Raw genomic sequence first — 24,653 nt, 5'->3', positions numbered from 1 at the left:
GGTAAAGAAGTACAAAGAAAAATACAAAGATACTGAAGACTGATTTAATATAATTATTAAGACAAAATGTGTATTAAAAATACCGTTAATCCGAATTATATCAATTTGAGTTTAGGTCAAATCGTCAAATAAAATATTATTTAACATTCTTTGATAAGAAAAAAATTGAGTTATTTATAGCGTGTTGAATGTTGTACAAGCGAAATGTGTTAAAAGAAATAATTAAGAATATATTATAATACTTGATTTCAGTTACTTTATATCAGTAGTAAGAAAAGCATACCTAGTGAGCGTCGATACGAAAATTGGGTCGAAAGTTGTGATGCCCGCCACTAGCTGTTTTATAATGTTGAACATTTTTTGAAAGTGATAAGAAACTAATAAATCATAAATAACCAAACCACAAAGGCAAGTTTATAGGTTACACTTTTAAATAATAAATAGTGAATGTTACATTATAATAGTGTATTATAATAGTAGTTTCTTTTTATAAATATATCTACTCGCGTAATTTTGCAATTTTAATGAATTATTACTTACATTAAGAAGACAGTTGCACGTAATATAGGTATTACTACAATAAACTGAAATAGTAAAATAAGTTAATTAAGAAAATCAGGAAACATCTTTTTATATCTAAATTTTATTTTGTTAATTTATTAATTGTATTGCTAATTATATTACTTGTGTTAATACCTATTTCTTCGGAAATAATAACAAAAAAGCTTTTCATAGTTTTGGACATTATGATTATATAGAACGAAGAAGCATGAAATAAGAAATCGCCATACTCACACCCTAAAACACAAAATATTTTCTAAGCTAATTTACGTGATAATTGATTAATATGTAAGATATAAGTATATGTGTGTGTATATATTTAAACATACACGCATTACACACGCACGTACGTACGCACGCACGCTCGCACACGCGCACGCACACGCACGCACGCATTAATTTAATAAGATTTCTTACTGCGGCAAAACCTTCTAAACAGGGACTAAACATGCCACCAGCATCAACCCTGTAACATTTTGTAGTCTTTTGTATTAAAAAGAATATTAATTTTTGTTTTCAACGGGGCATTGTACCATTTCGTATCGCATCTATGTAGTTACAAATCAAATATTAAATATCATATAATTACAATAATAATATATACATATATTGCATGATATAAGAGACGATATAAAATATTATGAAAAAATATAGTAATATAGCGCAATCGTGTAACTTACATCGTACGATAGACATGCGTGTCACAATTAATAAATTCTTGCCCAGCATAATTACCTAGAGCGAAATATACAACATGCAAGACTAATATGGTGACAGATTTAATAATTTCTAAAATATCTTCTTCCGTCACTATTCGAGATAGCTACAAGCAACAGTGCACCATTCATATAAAAAAGCTGATGTTTTTAAATATATTACGTATTTTTGGGATATTTGTAAAACTATAATAAAATAAAATGTTATCCTTTATATGTAACATTACTCACGTTAAAAAAATTGATGCTTCCCGAAAACACACCGATCACAAATAAGAATAAATATGTTCGTCCAAAACTTACTTTCAGTAATTCAGAAAATCTCATAGAATAAAACGTTTTATGTTATTATTCTTTCAACAGATCAGTTAAAATGCATAAATTTTTTAAATTATTATTTCAAAATTTAGTTTAAAATAATTTTGTTTTTATGTATGCAAAATCATATTCAGACTACAATTTCAAATAAATATTGTATTGATCGATATATATCACACCTCTAGAAGAATACTGTCACAACTCGCGATATGAATAATTATTTTTAAACTCTTAACATCTTCATAATTTAATAACTCATAGTTTAAAATACTAACTCGATCGCTCTTCTATGGAAGTCCACCGCAGCGATTATTCTGTTACGAGATATGGCATATTTTTTAGTTACACACATCTCTCTCTGATGCAGATTAATTCCGCTTAATATATTTTTCATACGATAACTTAAAGAGAAAGATTCAAGTGTTAAATGTTAAATGAATAGTATAGGAATTTAATGTACGTGTTAAAATTGTAAATGTATTTATTAATATAAAATATGTAGATACTTAATGAAAATATATAATTATTAATAATACTCTGAAGATATTGGATCCTATTAAATATTAATTGCACATTATAAATGTACGTAAATAATAGAAACAAATGGAATAAGATTTTAAATAAAAATTCAAATTTAACAGACAATTAATCTAATTTCTAATCTAAGCAAATAAATACAACAAAAATACAATATGTTTTAGATAAATATCATCATCATAAAAAAATATGCTATCTATTTGAGCAAAGAGAGGAAAGAATATTCCTCTTCTAAAAAAGAGATGTGAAGTTTATTGTTGTCGCTTTTCCGAGATGCCGATTGGTTCTCTTGCTGCACTTACTTCATTTGCAGCTGTCATTGTATATTTTGACAGTTGTGTGTATCAAGGAGTTAATAGTGTAATAGTAATAGCATAATGTTAAAGCTAAATAGCGCGCGCGAAGCGCGCGTCTGTAGCGTCTAGTAATTAAAAAAGTACAGTGTACATAAATAAATTTAAAAATACGGATAAATTGAAGAAACAAAATTTCTTTAAAAAACTGATAAGAGCAACAAAAAGAGAAAAGAATACTAATTAAAAAATACAGCTATTAAATTTAATAAAATAACAAATAAATAAAAGAAACAAAATTATTTTAAAAAGAAAACTAATACGAGGTAAGTGGTTTACCTAGCAATTTTAAATAATCCGAAAGCGTGTAATGCGTTTGCTAATGAGAACGATTCAGTAGCTATACCACTGGTCACTATAAAAAGCATTCCGATAGACATATGTATTGTTATAACATAAAAGTATTTCTGCTGATCAATAAGATATTCCACTGGAAGTAGGAGTTCGCGCGGACGAGATTCATTCAAAGGTATTGCAATATCGAGCAAGGTTGAGATATATTGTAAAAAGATGAAGAAGAAAATTACGGTATAGCCCAGTACTGAAATGAGCAAAATTATCATTAATATAATTACGTATTATCTCCTTTTATATAAATAAATTTTAGAATTATTCGATATATCAGTTATACTATAAATATAATGAAAATAAATTTAGTGATTAAAATTAAAATCTGTATTTTCTATTTAATACGTAATAATATCTGTCTTAGAAGCGAGAAAATCGTTGTTGACATGTAAGACATATTGTCGGATGAACCATATGAAAGATGTGTGTATATATATGGAGGGGTTAAAGCCATAGTGGTGTAAGTCAATTTTTTGACCACTTTTTTTTTCTTCTTTTTTCAACATATCTGCATGTGTAGACTGCATCTATGAACTTAACTCGATAGGTAAAAAAAAGTGACTTACACCACTATGGCTTTAACCCCTCCATATATATATATATATATATATATATATATATATATATATATATATACACATATACATACACACATGTTAGCAAGCAATCGCTTTGTAATTGTAAATAGTGAATTGGATTTATAAACATTTTGAGCTGTATCTCAGTAACAGGGGGTTTGTGGATATATGTTGATATGAACTTTTTTTCATATTTTGGTGTGGTCAGCTTGCCCCCAAATTTGTCCCCTTATTTTAATTACACCTTGTATATATGTATATGTATATGAGAAGATTTACATAAATATATTTGTTTTACGTGTATATATCTATGTAATATGTATAATAGGTATATATACATATACACAATACATCTTTAATTAATAAATTTTTCAAGCAATTTAAAGCCAGTGTTGCTTTAATGAAACATAAATTATCATTTGTTGTAGATTTAATATTTATATATTGAGCAACAAATACATTTTTAATTAATTCCAACTTTCTTTCAGATGTAGAAATTTATATGTTCACACACATATCAGCACAATATAAAGGTAAAATTATGAAGAATGATTTTCTTATTTTTAGATTACGTTTTAATAATTTAGCATCAATAATCATAAACAATTATTTTATCGTAAGCTATAGTATTTATATATTTAATATTTACCCATTATGGATATTGTAAATAATTTTCCGAGACTTCCCTGTTTATTTATTATCTCGATTTCTCGATTATTTTTCAAAGCATCCCAGTTATTTCGAACTCGTTCCCGGAATTCTTTAATCTACTAATAAGTATAGTAAGTATTATTGTTATATAATAATTTATTTCCATTAAATTAAATTGCTGTTGGACTTACATTTTTTAAGACGGCATAAAATGTTACATATTTTATAAAACCAATTAAGACAAGGATGTGATAAGAAAGTACGTCTAGTAAAAGATCAAAGCTATATTCTGAGACAAATAATTTTAGCGGCTGAAAAGATTATGGTACATAATGACTAAAATAATATGATATTACAAAGTATAATATAAGAAAAAACACAATATAAATAATAAAATATTTGATAACATAAAAAATATTATATATGTACATTCATATCAGTATAGATATTACTATAGTAAAATATTATATGAGAGGGGACTTATAGATATGTCATAAAATTGTATAATTAAAAATGCAAATTAAATAATTATACAGATACCTGAGTACTTGCAAACGATATGATTATTAATAAAGATAATATAAAACGAAAATGTCTGATTTTGAAATCATCATATGGCCAAAGACCAATTGTTGATAGCAAAATGCGATTCAGTTTATAATATCGCTCTTCAGGAAACTCCATTTCAGACGACGATTCTTCAGATCTCATTATCAGTACGATTGTAAAACAAAAATATCAAAATTATAATCAATAGGATGGAAGCTTGCAATATACAAAATGTCAAGTTTTTTGAAATTTTACTTCTTCTTTATGAACGTATATCAATGTAATATACATTTTTATAAAATTCTTTTATTAGTATACATTTTTAAAATAATAGTATGTCAGGTTGATATTGATTAATTTGTACTTCTCGTGGTATTTTTGGTATTATCGTTGAACAGTGTAGAAAGGGCTATCTCTCTCACTCACTCTCTCTCTTTTTCCTCCCTAACATTAAACCGAATGCGCATACATAACCACACACAAATACTCTAATTATTTTATAATTATAAACACGTGACAATATTAATGTTATAAGCACAATACCTACTCGAAGGGAGTGTAAAAGTATACAATGAGAAAGTGATGTATTTCAAAATATATAAACGAAACAAGGAATGAGGAATGAAAAAGTTCTTAGTATAAGTACCATGTCGTCTTGTGTTGTAATTATCTTCGCAATTTATAGTTTTTTAAGTAAGCATAAGACAATGATTGAATAAAATCTATATGTCAAATAAGGGGCTATTGTGGCATAAGTTGATAAAAATAATGGATTTTTCGAAGAAGTATATGACTAAATGAAAAGTTTAACTGTAATTGTAAAGAAGCTTGTAAGAAATAGATAAATCGATTTTAATCAAGGCATTTTCAATGCATACATATATTTTAGCATTTCGAGAAAGAAACATATGTATATATTCGATTTATGTACATTTATCCTGATCGTGCGATATTACAACGATATATGGAAACATAAAGCTAGATAATATCAACATTTTAACTCGTTTAAATATTGTTTCATCTCTCTCATACGGCCACAAACCAACTAATAACAAAAGTATGCGATTGAGGATGTAATGCTTCCATTGAAATCCATTTTCGACAACGGCCAAAACTGTTCTGAGGGAAAATGTGAAAAGAGATATGAATAGAGAACTACACAATGAATTCTCTAATATTACGGTTCACAGCTTCCTTTTTTTCAATTTTTCGTGCAAACTGCAGTTATTTTTTTTTCAGATCGTTTAGGTATATGCGGATTATCATTTCTAGCATTGAAGCTTTCATTCGATTGGAATTCTACACTTTTATTTGGATAGTTCAGACAGTTTGTTTCATACTTTGTTATAATTATGTCATAACAATACAATACAGAGGATATAACGGTATACTGTAACATTTATAAACTTAGTACGTTCTCGTTAAACAAAGTATCATCCTTAACTTTATTGGTCTACTATTGGTAAAAATAGAATTCACATATATCGGGGTATAAATAAATTAAGAACAGATTAATGCTTATGCACCTTAATCTCTACAGGACCGGCCCCTTTTTTGGACGATCTATTTAGTTTTAGTGCTAGAACATTTTTGTCCTTGTCAGTGGGTTGAACTACGAAAAAGACGGCGCCACTCCAGCGCCTAATATTAGGCTTCCGGCCCCGGAGAGGTTAATAGATAAATAGAATACTAATAAGTAAAATTAAGTAATGTTTTTGTCTAAAAGATTTATAATTTGATAAAGTAATGTACATTTATCAATCAATGTTTAATTATAAAAAGATCAAAATTATTAGCACATATTACGGACAATGCTAAACAAATATTATAAAGTTAATAATATTATAATTGCATTATTTTTACTATTAGTCGTAGATAAATAAAAAAAATAGATAAACAATCATTATAAATTTTAATCAATTAACAATAATATAATACAAATGAGTAAGGAAAATAAAGATAATTGATGTGGAATTTATTTATTATTAATTATTACGTTTTTGTCACATTTTTCACTATCATTAAAGTTTAACAAATTTAAATAATGATAATGATTTGTGAGTATGTCATTATATTATTATTTTTTCTATTAATTCGGAGTTGACTACAACTTATGTTATAAAAAATCTTTTTTAAATAGCATTATTTCTGTACTGACCAGAGTACCGTAAAATACGACAGAGTCGTGCTCATAAGCTGAAATTCAAAATTTATGTTATGGAAAGGAAGTTATACAATATAATAAGTAAAACAGAACTATATAAATCTTACAATTAATTGTAAAAGAAAATGCTCTCTTCGGTCAAGCTGGATTTAAAAAGCTTGGTCGAATTAGAAAAATTCAGACACAGAAATATCTATTATTATTAGATTACCAAGATCAAGCCCGACCGAAAGGGCATTATCTTTAATTAATTGTAAGAGAATTATATATCGGCAATTTTTATTTAACTTTTTAGCGATGGTATGAATTATTAAAGATTAGTTCATATAAAATATGTATAAAAAAGAAGATAATTATGAATGTTAATTGCAAGTGGATTTTAAACACATAAAATATATTAAAAAATGAATAAGTTAAATAAGCTTTGTAGGTATTAAAATTTGACTAGGGGAGACCGGGGCTAAAAAGTCTACGGGGTAAATACGTCTAATCAAATATCTCGGAACCTGTATATTGTGCGAACTCGCTATTAACATTGTAAACGCTACTTATGGTACCCATGTGACCAACGGAGTTTCGGCAGGTTACCTGCCGTGTTATGATTTTTACGAGGGCAAACGTGTTTTCGTGGTAAAAAGTGAAATTTTCTGCGCGTGGAAATTTTGTAATATCTGCAATAATATTTGCTCTCCAAATCTCGAGGTACGTGATTATAAATGCATGCTGATTATAAAGAGTAATGCATGCTGAACACGAATCCAGTGTAGATATTTAATATTTCATGGGCGATCAAACCTGAAACTGATTTATCCCAGGGGGTAGACTGTTTAACCCCGGCATTTTTGAGATTTCAATTTTTCCACCGTTGTCGTTTTTGCTCTATACCGGTTAAACAAAGCGACGTAGACAAAAATTTCCTATATAAATGTAGCTAAAGGTTCACTCTTTACAGTGGTATACCACATTTAACTACAATTATTTATTTTGTTGTTAAAAATCGGCACCGAAAAAAAACGGACTGTTTAGCCCCGGTCTCCCCTATCTCTAAAAGAGTTAAATATTTTGCTTTACTGGCGTTGCCTTTACCGTTGCAAAGCCTTCTAATGATGGAACAAACATTCCGCCCACAACCATCTTGCAACTTCTCATACTTCTTTGCATTATAATTGGCAGTAATTTTTGTGCTTGTAAAGGCGCGCCTTGCCATCGTATGACGTATCTAAAAGTTTATTTGGATATTAGTTTTCATCATTTATGACTATATCTCATATCATTAGTACGATATGGAATTATTTTGAGCGTTTCTCTTTTGCTTTTATATTTACATATATATAAAAAACATATATAATATCTATATAGAAAGCATATCTTAAGACTCGATCACAATGACTGGTATTAACCACGTTATAAATTTGGTATTATATTACAGGAAGAGATATAAAATAATTAACAATCAAAATATTGTGTTAATTATTATTGTTAGTATGCTATTGGATATGTAAATGTATTTTAGTTATTATTTAATCATGTATATTATAATATTCGGCAAGAAATGGAAATGGAAAAAAATATGTTTATAGATATTTTTTTCGAAATTTTAAAAAATTTTTAGAATTTTGAAACATATTCGAACACATTATGTATACTTACGTGTTCTGAAAAATACCAGCGCTGTGATCTATTAAAATTTGACCAACGTAGTTACCCAAGAACAAGTACACAATGTGACCAAAGGTAAATAAAATTAATGTTACGATTTCATCAATTTTCTTTACAAACAGAACTGCTTGAAAAAGCTAAAAGAAGTATGAGCAATGAATTGAACAACTTTAGGAATAAATATTAGCCATATAACATATGTTAATAAAAGATTCTTATAGAAAATAACATGTGTTTTTCAATTGTATGATTGATTATTATACTCTCACGCATGCACGCACGCACGCACGCACGCACGCACGCACGCACGCACGCACGCACACACACACACACACACACACACACACACACACACACACACACACACACATTTGTTTATACATATCTAGAAACGCGCGCGCGCTGTCTAATTAACAACGCTTTAAGAAAAACTTGTTATCTGAAAATATAATTAAAAGAATAGGTATTACTCACACAGAAAAGATGAATAATTAGAGATGTAATACCGATTATAAGAAGAATGCTGTATGATATCGCCAGAGTAGACCATAGGGATTCGGAAAACCTTGAAGAAAGAGAAACTATTGCATCGATTATTGCATCATCGTTGCAATTGTCGCGTGCTACTCTCCTTACTCTGCGCGATTTTTGAGAGATTTTCGGATCTAACGATATAAATGTCAATTCTCATAGAGACTCGATAGTTCGATATATTAATCGATCAATCAAATATCTTTCTGTTTACTACTTTACTCCGTTTTACTATAAACAAAATGCATTATACCGACTCGAGAGCTCTTTTGTGAATATGTATAGCTTCAATTATCCTCTTGCAAATGATGATTGCTCGTTTTTCAGATGTGTAACCTTGTAAAAACTTATCATTGAATGCTTGATCCATCCGATAACTGCATAAATAACGATTGTACGTTGTAAAATTGATAGCGTATCAATTATAATTAAAGAACTCAAAGAACTCAAAATAAAATAAAAAATATCGAATGGCATAACGAAAATAAAATCAAACAATCTACATTATACAGACATAATCTTTTTTTATTTTATTACCTGGCAATTTGAAACATTGCGCAAGCATGTTGTACGTATGTTACGTACAACGATTCAGTGCCTATCAAAGTAGTGATTATTATGCCTAATGTAATGTCTAGTTGTAATAAAATTGCATAAAAAAACTTTTGCTGATCGACAAAGTATTCTCCCGGAAATATGAATTGTCGTTGACGCGAGATGTTCAATGGCGCAATGATGTCGAGGATGTTTGGTATCAACGGCACGAAAAGACAAATTAACACACCCACAAAACCCAGTACTGAAATTACGAAAGAGCGTACTTTCAATACAATTATATGTTACGATTATTCAAAAAGTTACATATATGTATCTCTTTCTTACTTGTCAAACTCAAAGTGCACATACTTCCAATGTAAGTGTACTTTTCTATGATCTCTAATTCTTTTTTATCTTTAAGCATATTCCAATCTTCTTCTACATGATCCATGAGATATCTTATCTGTTCACAAAGAATTATAAAATGAGGAAGCTTAAATGCACGGGCAAAGTTAATCGTTTTTTGTAACAAACATTGACATATGTTTTCAAATTTATATTGTATAAAGATCTGTTACATATTATAAAAAATAAAAAAGAAACTTGTAAATTTGTATTGTGTGCGTTTTCAATATCGTATAAATACAAAATCTAAATAGACGAAGAAATATATAAGAAATATACTTGATAAGACTATCACACATATCAGATTGGCAGAATAGAACGTACATTACAATGTAGAGTGGATCAATATTTAATAAACAATTTTATGTGTCCTATGATAAAATCAGCAAAGCACATTTTAATGACATCTTTTAATATGATATTTTAAAATAAAAAAGGTGAACAATATAAATATACGGATGGCAATGCATTGTTGACTCACCTTTCTAGCGACAATACAAAACGTTTGATATTTTATAATATAAATGAAGCAAATTATGAGAGGAGAGAGAACTTTTAGCATGACATCATTTTGTTTTAATGACATCAATTTCGCAATCTAAAACCATGAATTTCGATAACTCAATAATACTTATATCACAAGTTATTAATTTTTGAAGCGAGTAAATCGTGTGTTTATAGATCGTTATAGATCGTATTAACGGGATAATAATTTCTTGCATAAAAGCTATAATATATTATGAGTAAATGAGACAGAGCATGTTTAATATGTGATAACACTTTTTGCAAAGTTTAGCATAATATTCTTACCTCGCAAATCGTCGTAATTATTACAATAATGTTACAAAGTATCATTTGACAGTACTTGTAGATTGAATGCTCATACGGCCATAAGCCAACTGATAACAAGAGACGTCGATTGAGTTTATAGTATCCATCCCCGACGAAGTTCATCTTCCCGCGGCTGTCACAATACTTCTGCGCCGAGAAACGAAGAGCTACCTCCCTCTACCACTATTTTCCATATTTGTTGAACCTATCGTATTTTTCGCTATATTACATCTCGCTTGTCTATGAAATAAGTGCGAAGAATAAGTACTGCAATTTATACACACATATAAGTTCAATACAATTTAGTAATTTATAAAATTATCAGCGTATTAGAAAAACACGCGCATTTCACATATCATGTCTATAATATTCACATAAAACGCGCGAAAATAACACGTGGAGAAAAATTAGTAATCTGCGCAATTATAATGCAAGCCCCTTTCTTCAGAGGGATAATTTTCTTATACCAGATATACCTACATTCCTTTTTTATACGAGATACATTCCTTTTCATTGCTCGTCAAACCATCAGTGGTTGTGTTTCGTGTTGAAGTAAACAGTTTTAGTATATCAGCTTGTTGTTTGAAAACTTTAGAAACACGAAATACATTTGAGTGTATTTAATCTTAGCTCGCTACACTCTGTTCCAGTGGACCACTTCTCGGTTTTCTATATAGTTTTCACATAATAACATAATTTTCTAGTTTCCTTATGATAAGTTCAGTTTAAAGTTAATAATTTTCTTGTCCTGATATTATCGTAAACATTTTATTCAGTCTGTATTTCCAATTTCTACAGTACAAGCTTAAAAATATTAATTAGAATGAAAATGACAATACGACAAAGTCGAGCGGTCTCACGGACCGGAGTGTGGCGAATTAAGGACTCGAAAATAAGTGTGACTAACTTCTCTTAAAATATACTTATTTCATACATTATATATATCTTTTTAAAATACGATATACATGACATTAAAATAAAAAGGATAAACAGAAATTGTGTGATTTTTACAGTTTAAAAGTATTCATACAGTGTAAAATATAATTATGAATATACCTGAGACGCTTCGATATTTTCAATATTTATTTAATAATCTAATAATCTAAATATTAATTTAAAGAAGATAAAACATTGTTTCACGTTTTTAGTATTTCAACTTTACTTATTAATGTCATCGCTGCATTGAATATATAAACTCCTAAAATAAGGTAAGAATGTGCTCGAGACTAGAATTTTTATTCTTTAGCATATCCGATGCACAATCATGCTTTATTTCTAAATAATAATATTAACCCTTAAATGCCACCCGGGGTCCAGCGGACCCCAGACCCTTTAGAATGATATATTTTCAAATGTTCCCGCCAAATATGGAGCTCATATTTATTTATTTATTTATTTTTATTTTTTTGATTTTGGAGCCAACATTTTAACTGTTGGCGATCTTAATTTTTTATACTATGTTGAAATTGAAATTTTAACAATATAAGCATTTTATTCTCTTTTCTAAGCCTTGAACAACATTGAAAATAATTTTCATAACTAAATATCAAAAAATCAATAAGTAAGGAGACATTTTTCATGCTGGGGTCTCTTAGACCCCATGTGTCATTTACGAGATTCTTGAGAGGTGTGGCATTTAAGGGTTAAATATCGACATTTATAAAATTGACATTTAATTGATATCTTTCTTCTTTTTTCAAATATTTGTTTCAATGATTATGTAGATGAAATCTGTTAATTAAGAAATTTTTAATTTTATCAAGAATTAAAAGCCTTGCGATCCAAGCCTAGTTCTTTGACGGCCTTATGTTAGTTTCTGTATATATGTATATATACTATATATATACATATAATTTTTCCAACAAACTGCGCGCCGATTAATGTCGGACTTTAAAACACAGTTATTGTTAGAATTAAAAACCCTTCCCTCCCCGGAATTAAATCGACTCGATTTAATTATCTAAAAACTGTAAAGAATTTTATTGCGAAAAAAATTACCTCAGCCAGGGTTCGAACCTGGAACCTCCCTCATTCCGTGTAGGGCGTCGTACCAATTCGACCACCGAGGCATGTGGTAATGTTCATCGCAATAACCGGTGATAATAGTTTGGAACGTTTTACTCAGGCGACGTGAATAAATAATAATAAGAGAAATAGGATCGACAATATACAATATCAAGAATTAAAAGCCTTGCGATCCAAGCCTAGTTCTTTGACGGCCTTATGTTAGTTTCTGTATATATGTATATATACTATATATATACATATAATTTTTCCAACAAACTGCGCGCCGTTGGAAAAATTATATGTATATATATAGTATATATACATATATACAGAAACTAACATAAGGCCGTCAAAGAACTAGGCTTGGATTGCAAGGCTTTTAATTCTTGATATTGTATATTGTCGATCCTATTTCTCTTATTATTATTTATTCACGTCGCCTGAGTAAAACGTTCCAAACTATTATCACCGGTTATTGCGATGAACATTACCACATGCCTCGGTGGTCGAATGTGTACGACGCCCTACTCGGAATGAGGGAGGTTCCAGGTTCGAACCCTGGCTGAGGTAATTTTTTTCGCAATAAAATTCTTTACAGTTTTTAGATAATTAAATCGAGTCGATTTAATTCCGGGGAGGGAAGGGTTTTTAATTCTAACAATAACTGTGTTTTAAAGTCCGACATTAATCGGCGCGCAGTTTGTTGGAAAAATTATATGTATATATATAGTATATATACATATATACAGAAACTAACATAAGGCCGTCAAAGAACTAGGCTTGGATCGCAAGGCTTTTAATTCTTGATATTGTATATTGTCGATCCTATTTCTCTTATTATTTTTTAATTTTACTTCATTATTATATTTAAATATATATTTTGATATTCCTATTGCTAATCTTTATTATGAGAGGTGTTTTTCAGTACCAAATATAACAGTACCATAAATAAATACAATAAATTATTCATTGCTTAATTTTTCTATGAGCATTCGATTCTAATTGTTCGTATAGTATTTTACATTCAAGACAAGACCTCAGTATTTTCGTTCAGTGTTTGATATGCTATATTTGTAACGATAACAGACATAATTATAAACATAAAAAATATTTAACTAAAAATTAATGACTTTTTCCTTTTTAAAATTTATTAAGCATATGTATTCTGACATCTCACGAAGACTCATTGTGAATCTTATCCATGAGAAAAGACCATGTCGAATTTTCTCAAAATTATATACGATAGATATAACGATAAAACTTTTGCGCGAAAAGGTAATAAAAATATTGCATATTATGTAAGTCAGTTACGCCAATGGGTAAACCGTACAGTGCGACGCGGCGTCGGCGTCGACGCCGATATCGCGACGCAGCGCGGGCGCAATAGCGCGCAATGGTCTCCATTTGCGACGTTTCCCTCAATACAGTATGAACCGTCATGCGAAGAACACTTCGCTCGTGTAGTATATTTTCTTCATCGCCGCGAAACATCGTGTCTCCGTAGCATTAGTGATATTAAACAGTGTATCCGTGAATTTCTGTCTGCTCGTGAAGCGCTGTGTGTTTATTAATGAATTGTGATGTGTGTGATGTGCACTTTCTTAATTTCTAATAAAATTTTCGATAAATCGTGCACAAAACTATAATACACTTAAAATAACTAACTGCACTTTAATACGCAGATAAGCAGAATAAGAGACATGAGATATACCAAGGTAAAAATACAAGTGATATGTATAATATTTAAATAAGAATTCTTCTGCACAACTCTCCTCTGTAAAATTTTCTATAAACAAAATTATTTTTCTTTCTTTTTTCATAATTACATCTTTGGCGTAAAATTTAATTGATATCTTTGCTGTTAATAATTTTAACTATAATATAGAAAACGTAAAAAGTAGGATATAAAATGAATTTTATAAAAATCTTAAATCTTCCTGAAATCTTCGCGTACTATTTTGTTACAAATTATTTATATTAAAAATAAAATAAAATTACATATATATCTACATATGTATATGTACATACATATCCACGTATACATATATACATAAGAAAATTTATTTAATGACCTGAAATTACTCGCAAACTAATATAACTTGACATAGAACTTTTATTGTAAATATCTTATTAGTAAATATAAATTTTTTAGACCATATATATCGCCTAATATTTTTTCATTTTGTATTTAATTCCATTTCCATATAAACAATATAAGATGGTCCATTTAAAAAATTTAAGATAATCTTCAAAATTCGATATATAAAAAGGCAAGAATATTATAATGCATATCCTTTTACGCTAAGTATAATTTTTGTTCTAAACATTTCCCAAATATAACAAATAGTTTGCAAATAATTTCAGGTCATCAAATGAGATAAATTGCCGTGTATCTATAGGTATTAATCATATGTGACTTGTGTTTCAATCTTAATCAGTTATGAAGAAACAAAAATACAGCTATATATATATGTGTGTTTATTTCAGCTATCAAAAAAAATACAGCTATACATTTTACTTTCAAAATATACTTTTGTTTGAATATGAACGATATGAGAATGTCCATGAAAAGTATGTTTTTTGAAGATTTAGATTATTCCCGAAAATAATTAAAAATAAAAGGATGTGTTTTAAAGTGTTGTGATAGTTTCCAGTGAAGTTTAGTAAAACTCTTTCGGGTTAGTCACGTTTTGCGTGATAACTTTTAACTATCCTTCCCTAATTATATATTTCGACTTTCCCTCCGTCAAATTGTCCTTATAATTTGCCAAATAGTTTCCTTGCATTTTATCTCGGCGCAAGCGCAATTCGCTTGTAGCTTTAATCTATAGGGACGAGAGTTTAGTGTTGCGCAGACAGTCAACGAGACAGCACAATAGATAATAAACTGCTTGATAATGTTTTGATATTACAATATAAGCTGATAGAAATATGACTGAAATAAAACTTAATTAAAATTTAAAAGTAAATTTTGAAAATAGACTAAAAGAATTACGCTTGAAGATAGGTTCAAAAACAGGTAATTTAATTATTAAGTTATTATTACAGTTTGTGTTATTGTTATTAAATACAATATTTTATTTTAATAGAATTTATTTCTTTAGTAATCGGACGTTAAAGTAGACACTGAACTATACATAAACTAATATTGACAAACTTCTTGGAAAAAATAAGAAATGAGTACCTAATAATTAAATCATAAGTGGTTAAATTATAATTAATGCAAATGATTGCAAATGATTAATGGACTGCAAGTCTTTAAATAACAAATTACAACTACACATTTATAATATTTTTTCTAATAAGTTTACATCTAATCAAAATATTTCAATTGCCTGTACTAAATTATCATTTGCATATTTATCTATAACGAAAATATAATAAAAATTATTATAATAAAATAAAATGGCAGAAATAATTCAATTAAAAAGATTAGAAAATATTTTTTAATATTAATTAGAGAAGATCCCATTCTTTTTCCAGGTTATGGCTGGATTTTGATAGCATTTCTATTCATATAGAAATATAATTAGGCTACCAAACTCGAGCCCGACCGAAAATAATATCTTCTTTGTCGTAAGATTTATGTCGCTTCTGTTTCAGTTATTATTATTTTTTCAAAATTAAATAATTTCTCATTTTATTAACTTTATTGCTTATTACATTAGGTCCTTATGGTATCTCAATTTTTACAAAATAATAATAAAACAGATTTTTGTAGTTTTAGCCACATAATTACACAGAGTAAAGAACCATAAAGTAAGAAACCGATATACTTAAACTCTAAAACAAAAAATATTTTTTATGTAACTATTCGACACGATAAATGATTAACGAATATATTCCATCAATTTAGTAAAATTTCTTACTGTGGCTAAACCCTCTAAACGGGGATTAAACATACCACCGGCGTCAACTTTGTAACATTTTCTAGTCTTTTGCATTAAAAATAGTATCAATTTTTGTGTTTTTAACGAAGTATTGTACCATTCCGTATTACATCTATATAATTGCAAGCAAAATACTGAATAGTACATGTTACAACAATAATTACAATAATGTGTATGACTCAAGAAGTAATAAAATATTATGAAAATATACACTCTCAGAAAAAAATTCTAGATACAATACTATTAGGATCGAAATAGGGCCAATCATATTTAGTATTGAAAGAAGAATATTTTAATCTTAAATAGAAAAATTCTTAAATCTAGAATAATTCTGAGAAAATTAGAGGGTTAGCATCAAGATTACTTTATTCTAGATTCTAGATTAATAAAAAATTAACGTTTCTAGAATGTAAAAATAACATTTTCTTATATTTACATTTAACAAAAATAAAATGTTACGTTAACATAAATCTTTTGTTAAAAAATAAACTTTTAACAAATAAACAGTGTAACTTTTACACAATATACTAATCAAAAGTTTGAGTTGTTACATTTGCAAAATGTAAAAAGAACATTTCTTATATGTTAATTTCAACATAAAAGTTATGTTATTTGTACACATAATTAACTTCAAATTACGATCAAAATTACATTTTTTTTTCTGTTGAAATATTAACATAGTATCAATGTTACCATTTAACACATCCATTGAGACAGGACCTATCCTTTTTTAATAACTTACGTTAATTTACACAAGTTGTTCATTAGTTAATTTATATGAATAGAGCCCACACCTAACGCGGTCGGGTCCATGACTGTTAGGGCTCACAAGATTTAAATTTTATTTACAGTATTAACATTTTATGTATTTGATGTCAAAGATGGCGCCAACTAATTTCACGAAAATTAGTAACGTTAAATGTGATTATAATTGAATGAAACTCAGGGGTGGAAAGTTGGAAGGACCCATTATTTAACTTAAACAACTGAAAACCAAAATTCATTTACTTACGTTCTCAAATGAACAAATTAGATCAGTTAATTCTTTCTGCTTGCTCCTTGAAATAAGATTATTCCTTGGTCAGTTAATTCTTACTGCTTGCTCCTTGAAATAAGATTATTCCTTGGGATAGTATCGACTTCGCATATGGAACAGGGACCCAGAAGTACGGAATAAGAAGAACGTTACGGATCGAGATCAATATGTATTTTCAAATTACTTCGCCGACATCATTTATACAGTATTAATATTCGACTTATTCACGCGACGTTCAGACCAAGAGTGATCGGTCCCGCTTTTCGCCGGCAACCCCTTGCGGTCCGGGAGAGCAAGGGGAAGTCGCCACAGGTAAGGCCGACGTTACCGGCACAGCCGTCGAGGTCTGTTCGGTAGTAATATTAGACCTAGCGCAAAGTTGCCTTATTTTTTAACACGAGAATTTAGACTGCGGACGTTGGGCGCAGAATCTCCTTGTCACACCATATTATGTTAAATTAACACAAAAATTTGAGTGGACCGTTTTGGACATGTGATTTATGTTATATTTAACACAAATTTTCCAACTGTGTACTGAAGACTGATTTAATATAATTATTAAGACAAAATGTGTATTAAAAATACCGTTAATCCGAATTATATCAATTTGAGTTTAGGTCGAATCGTCAAATAAAATATTATTTAACATTCTTTGATAAGAAAATACTTGAGTTATTTATAGCGTGTTGAATGTTGTACAAGCGAAATGTGTTAAGGACGTTCTCCGGTCCTTATACTAGAGAAAATCGATTTTCTTAGGATTTTTTTGAAACTGTGAATATACGTTAATTTAGGTGTGCTTTATGCGTGGTATAAATTTCAGTACCTCTTCCGGTATAAAAAATAAAGATACTGAGCCTCAAAGTTTCAAAAAAAAAAATTTAATTTTAATTTTTTTTAGTTTTGGCATTTTTTCCTTATAGAACTCGACGAGAGGAGCAACTTTGGCCAACCTCGTATCTCTTACCATTTGGCCTGGAAAACCTTTTCATTAGTAAAAGTTGAAACTTTGAGGCTCAGTATCTTTATTTTTTATACCGGAAGAGGTACTGAAATTTATACCACGCATAAAGCACACCTAAATTAACGTATATTCACAGTTTCAAGAAAATCCTAAGAAAATCGATTTTCTCTAGTATAAAGACCGGAGAACGTCCTTAAAAGAAATAATTAAGAATATATTATAATACTTGATTTCAGTTACTTTATATCAGTAGTAAGAAAAGCATACCTAGTGAGCGTCGGTACGAAAATCGGGTCGAAAGTTGTATATGATGCCCGCCACTAGCTGTTTTATAATGTTGAACATTTTTTGAAAGTGATAAGAAACTAATAAATCATAAATAACCAAACCACAAAGGCAAGTTTATAGGTTACACTTTTAAATAATAAATAGTGAATGTTATATTATAATAGTGTATTATAATAGTAGTTTCTTTTTATAAATGTATTTACTCGCGTAATTTTGCTATTTTAATGAATTATTACTTACATTAAGAAGACAGTTGCACGTAATATAGGTATTACTACAATAAACTGAAATAGTAAAATAAGTTAATTAAGAAAATCAGGAAACATCTTTTTACATCTAAATTTCACTTGTTAATTTATTAATTGTATTGCTAATTATATTACTTGTGTCAATACCTATTTCTTCGGAAATAATAACAAAAAAGCTTTTCATAGTTTTGGACATTGTGATTATATAGAACGAAGAAGCATGAAATAAGAAATCGCCATACTCACACCCTAAAACACAGAATATTTTCTAAGCTAATTTACGTGATAATTGATTAATATGTAAGATATAAGTATATGTGTGTGTATATATTTAAATATACACGCACACACACACACACACGCACGCACGGACGCACGCAAACGCGCACGCAAACGCACACGCACACGCAGTGCACACGCACACGCGCACGCACGCACGCATTAATTTAATAAGATTTCTTACTGTGGCCAAACCTTCTAAACAGGGACTAAACATGCCACCAGCATCAACTCTGTAACATTTTGTAGTCTTTTGTATTAAAAAGAATATCAATTTTTGTGTTTTCAACGGGGCATTGTACCATTTCGTATCGCATCTATATAGTTACAAATCAAATATTAAATATCATAATTACAATAATAATATATACATATATTGCATGATATAAGAGACGATATAAAATATTATGAAAAAATATAGTAATATAGCGCAATCGTGTAACTTACATCGTACGATAGACATGCGTATCACAATTAATAAATTCTTGCCCAGCATAATTACCTAGAGCGAAATATACAACATGCAAGACTAACATGGTGACAGATTTAATAATTTCTAAAATATCTTTTTCCATCACTATTCGAGATAGCTACAAGCAACAGCGCACCATTCATATAAAAAAAGCTGATGTTTTTAAATATATTACGTATATTTGGGATATTTGTAAAACTATAATAAAATAAAATGTTATCCTTTATATGTAACATTACTCACGTTAAATAAATTGATGCTTGCCGAAACCACACCGATCACAAATAGGAATAAATATGTTCGTCCAAAACTTACTTTCAGTAATTCAGAAAATCTCATAGAATAAAACGTTTTATGTTATTATTCTTTCAACAGTCATCAGTTAAAATGCATAAATTTTTAAAATCATTATTTCAAAATTTAGTTTAAAAAAATTTTGTTTTTATGTATGCGAAATCATATTCAGACTACAATTTCAAATAAATATTGTATATTGATCGATATATCACACCTCTAGAAGAATACTGTCACAACTCGCGATATGAATAATCATTTTTAAACTCTTAAAATCTTCATAATTTAATAACTCATAGTTTAAAATACTAACTCGATCGCTCTTCTATGGAAGTCCACCGCAGCGATTATTCTGTTACGAGATATGGCATATTTTTTAGTTACACACATCTCTCTCTGCAGATTAATTCCGGTTAATATATTTTTCATACGATAACTTAAAGAGAAAGATTCAAGTGTTAAATGTTAAATGAATAGTATAGGAATTTAATGTACGTGTTAAAATTGTAAATGTATTTATTAATATAAAATATCTAGATACTTAATGAAAATATATAATTATTAATAATACTCTGAAGATATTGGATCCTATTAAATATTAATTGCACATTATAAATGTACGTAAATAATAGAAACAAATAGAATAAGATTTTAAATAAAAATTTAAATTTAACAGACGATTAATCTAATCTCTAATCTAAGCAAATAAATACAACAAAAATACAATGTGTTTTAGATAAATATCATCATCATAAAAAAATATGCTATCTATTTGAGCAAAAAGAGGAAAGAATATTAATTAAAAAAGTACAGTGTACATAAATAAATTTAAAAATACGGATAAATTGAAGAAACAAAATTTCTTTAAAAAACTGAAGAGCAACAAAAAGAGAAGAGAATACTAATTAAAAAATACAGCTATTAAATTTAATAAAATAACAAATAAATAAAAGAAACAAAATTATTTTAAAAAGAAAACTAATACGAGGTAAGTGGTTTACCTAGCAATTTTAAATAATCCGAAAGCGTGTAATGCGTTTGCTAATGAGAACGATTCAGTAGCTATACCACTGGTCGCTAAAAAAAGCAGTCCAATAGACATATGTATTGTTATAACATAAAAGTATTTCTGCTGATCAATAAGATATTCCACTGGAAGTGGGAGTTCGCGCGGACGAGATTCATTCAAAGGTATTGCAATATCGAGCAAGGTTGAGATATGTTGTAAAAAGATGAGGAAGAAAATTACGGTATAGACCAGTACTGAAATGAGCAAAGTATCATTAATATAATTACGTAATATCTCCTTTTATATAAATAAATTTTAGAATTATTTGTTATATCAGTTATATATACTATAAATATAATAAAAATAAATTTAATGATTAAAATTAAAATCTGTATTTTCTATTTAATACGTAATCTCTGTCTTAGAAACGAGAAAATCGTTGTTTACATGTAAGACATGTAAGACATATTGTCGGATGAACCATATGAAAGATGTGTGTGTGTGTATATATTGTATATATATAATATATGTATATATATATATATATATTTATATACACGTATACATATACACGTTAGACAAGCAATCGCTTTGTGATTGTAAATAGTGAATTGCATTTATAAACATTTTGAGCTGTATCTCAGTAACAGTGGATTTGCGGATATATGTTGATATAAACTTTTGTTCATGTTTGGTGTGGGGAGCTTGCCCCCCAAATTGGTCCCCTTATTTTAATTATTTTAATTACACCTTGTATATATGTATATGTATATGAGAAAATTTACATAAATATATTTCTTTTATGTGTATATATCTATGTAATATGTATAATAGGTATATATACATATACACAATACATCTTTAATTAATGAATTTTTCAAGCAATTTAAAGCCAGTGTTGCTTTAACGAAACATAAATTATCATTTGTTGTAGATTTAATATCTATATATTGAGCAACAAATACATTTTTAATTAATTCCAACTTTCTTTCAGATGTAGAAATTTATATGTTCAGACACATATCAGCACAATATGAAGGTAAATTATGAAGAATGATTTTCTTATTTTTAGATTACGTTTTAATAATTTAGCATCAATAATCATAAACAATTGTTTTATCGTAAGCTATAGTATTTATATATTTAGTATTTACCTATTATGAATATTGTAAATAATTTTCCGAGAGTTCCCTGTTTATTTATTATCTCGATTTCTCGATTATTTTTCAAAGCATCCCAGTTATTTCGAACTCGTTCCCGGAATTCTTTAATCTACTAATAAGTATAGTAAGTATTATTGTTATATAATAATTTATTTCCATTAAATTAAATTGCTGTTGGACTTACATTTTTTAAGACGGCATAAAATGTTACATATTTTATAGAACATACTAAGAAAAGGATGTGATAAGAAAGTACATCTAGTAAAAGATCAAAGCTATATTCTGAGACAAATAATTTTAGCGGCTAAAAAGATTATGGTACATAATGACTGAAATAATATGATATTACAAAGTATAATATAAGAAAAAACACAATATAAATACTAAAATATTTGATAACATAAAAAAAATATTATATATGTACATTCACATCAGTATATAGATATTACTATAGTAAAATATTATATGAGAGGGGACTTATAGATATGTCATAAAATTGTATAATTAAAAATGCAAATTAAATAATTATAAAGATACCTGAGTACTTGTAAACGATATCATTATTAATAAAGATAATATAAAACGAAAATGTCTGATTTTGAAATCATCATATGGCCAAAGACCAATTGTTGATAGCAAAATGCGATTCAGTTTATAATATCGCTCTTCAGGAAACTCCATTTCAGACGACAGTTCAAACATTACTGTGAGCATATAGACAGTACTGTCCATAAAAACTTTTCTCTCTCTTACATCAATTTTTATAATTACTTTTTTTCGTTTCTTGGCACTTTTTGTAACGCGCGCCTACTGTATGTATTATTCAGATAGAAGATATATATTTAAAGTTAGGAATTCTTAAAATGCGCTTGTGTGTATCTATGCAAATGGAGATAAGATAATAAGAAGAAGCAAGAAAATGCGCGACTCTAGAGAGCGACTATATCTACTTATAGACATGCCTATTAAGGATAATGATAAGTAATAAACAGTAAATTGTCATAATTTTGTATGCGATAGATATGAATATTTTCTGCATTTCTTGTCTCTTAGGCGCAAGCGCAACACATAATGTAGTATTGCTTTAGCGAAGCAGATATATTTTACGCGTCAGAAGGGAAAGATGTATTGTAATACTTGGGTTGAAGTATCTCGTGTTTGTGAATTATCTTAGATCGAATAATTTGTAACGTAAAATTTGTTACAGTGTCACCATCGGATTCTTCAGATCTTATTATCAGTACGATTGTAAAACAAAAATATCAAAATTATAATCAATAAGATGGAAGCTTGCAATATAAACAATATAAGATGGTCCATTAAAAAATTTAAGATAATCTTCAAAATTCGGTACATAAAAAGGCAAGAATATTATAATGCATACCCTTTTACGCTAAGTATAACTTTTGTTCTAAACATTTCCCAAATATAACAAATAGTTTGCAAATAATTTCAGGTCATTAAATGAGATAAATTGCCGTGTATCTAATATAGGTATTAATTATGTGATTTGTGTTTCAATCTTAATCAGTTATGAAGAAACAAAAATACAGCCATACATTTTACTTTCAAAATATACTTTTGTTTGAATATGAACAACGATATGAGAATGTCCATGAAAAGTATGTTTTTTGAAGATTTAAATTATTCCCGAAAATAATTAAAAATAAAAGGATCTGTTTTAAAGTGTTGTGATAGTTTCCAGTGAAGTTTAGTAAAACTCTTTCGGGTTAGTCACGTTTTGCGTGATAACTTTTAACTCTATCCTTCCCTAAATAATTATATATTTCGACTTCCCCTCCGTTAAATTGTCCTTATAATTTTGCCATCATTATAAAATTACAGTGTACGAATGAAAAGGTAGTATTTTGATATCGATGCCATATGCATCATAAAAAAAGGGATGGCGAACTTATCGATCGAAGTTTATGGCATAAAAGTATAAAATATTATGGTAATTATTCTAATATGTTGTTTACATTTTAATTTCGATTAAGTAATTTTTTTTTAATTAAGTAAGATAATTTAGTAATTTGGATTAAATTTTTCATATACATACTCTATTAATACTAATAATGTAGCTAAAAAACTTGGAGGCATACATGAGACTAGGGATACAGTACGTTAGATTGTACACAAAACGGTCGAAATCATGAATCGCGCTGTGAAATTTGGTTAGCTGCCAAAGAAGAAATTTTATTACACATCAATGATTGATTTTTCAATTCAAAGAAAATATATCAAATCACTATTACAATTATCTAT

At 28.4% G+C, this 24,653-nt stretch overlaps 2 protein-coding genes, 1 long non-coding RNA gene and 1 pseudogene across 3 annotated transcripts in view; 1 reads left to right on the top strand and 3 right to left on the bottom strand.

The window, feature by feature from the left end:
* Positions 1-750: 750 nt before the first annotated feature.
* On the bottom strand, positions 751-4,746 carry LOC139775474 (uncharacterized; annotated as a pseudogene).
* Positions 4,747-6,574: 1,828 nt separating this feature from the next.
* LOC139775472 (uncharacterized) lies at positions 6,575-10,861 on the bottom strand. Its single transcript, XM_071711503.1, has 9 exons — positions 10,718-10,861; positions 10,389-10,505; positions 9,848-9,965; positions 9,503-9,764; positions 9,223-9,342; positions 8,909-8,999; positions 8,426-8,571; positions 7,862-7,994; positions 6,575-6,807 (listed from the first exon to the last, which is right to left on the bottom strand). The coding sequence occupies exons 1-9, from the start codon at positions 10,859-10,861 to the stop codon at positions 6,754-6,756; spliced, it is 1,185 nt and encodes a 394-aa protein (XP_071567604.1). The 3' UTR covers positions 6,575-6,753.
* A 3,175-nt stretch (positions 10,862-14,036) lies between these two features.
* Positions 14,037-24,653, top strand: part of LOC139775479 (uncharacterized) — a 35,032-nt gene continuing 24,415 nt past the window's right edge. Inside the window, exon 1 of the long non-coding RNA XR_011718834.1 lies at positions 14,037-14,460. This is a non-coding gene — a long non-coding RNA (uncharacterized lncRNA). The remainder of the gene's footprint in view (positions 14,461-24,653) is intronic.
* On the bottom strand, positions 16,481-23,426 carry LOC139775473 (uncharacterized). Its single transcript, XM_071711504.1, has 9 exons — positions 22,926-23,426; positions 22,573-22,692; positions 22,380-22,497; positions 21,218-21,479; positions 20,530-20,652; positions 20,166-20,256; positions 19,898-20,040; positions 19,635-19,767; positions 16,481-16,528 (listed from the first exon to the last, which is right to left on the bottom strand). The coding sequence occupies exons 1-9, from the start codon at positions 23,118-23,120 to the stop codon at positions 16,481-16,483; spliced, it is 1,233 nt and encodes a 410-aa protein (XP_071567605.1). The 5' UTR covers positions 23,121-23,426.

This window comes from Temnothorax nylanderi, unplaced genomic scaffold (genome assembly GCF_030848795.1).
Source record: "Temnothorax nylanderi isolate EJ_2023f unplaced genomic scaffold, tnyl_v1.0 TNYL_tig0099_pilon, whole genome shotgun sequence".
Lineage (NCBI taxonomy): Eukaryota > Metazoa > Arthropoda > Insecta > Hymenoptera > Formicidae > Temnothorax > Temnothorax nylanderi.
The sequence above is the reverse complement of the archived record's forward strand: the minus strand, read 5'-3'. Positions and strand labels throughout refer to the sequence as shown.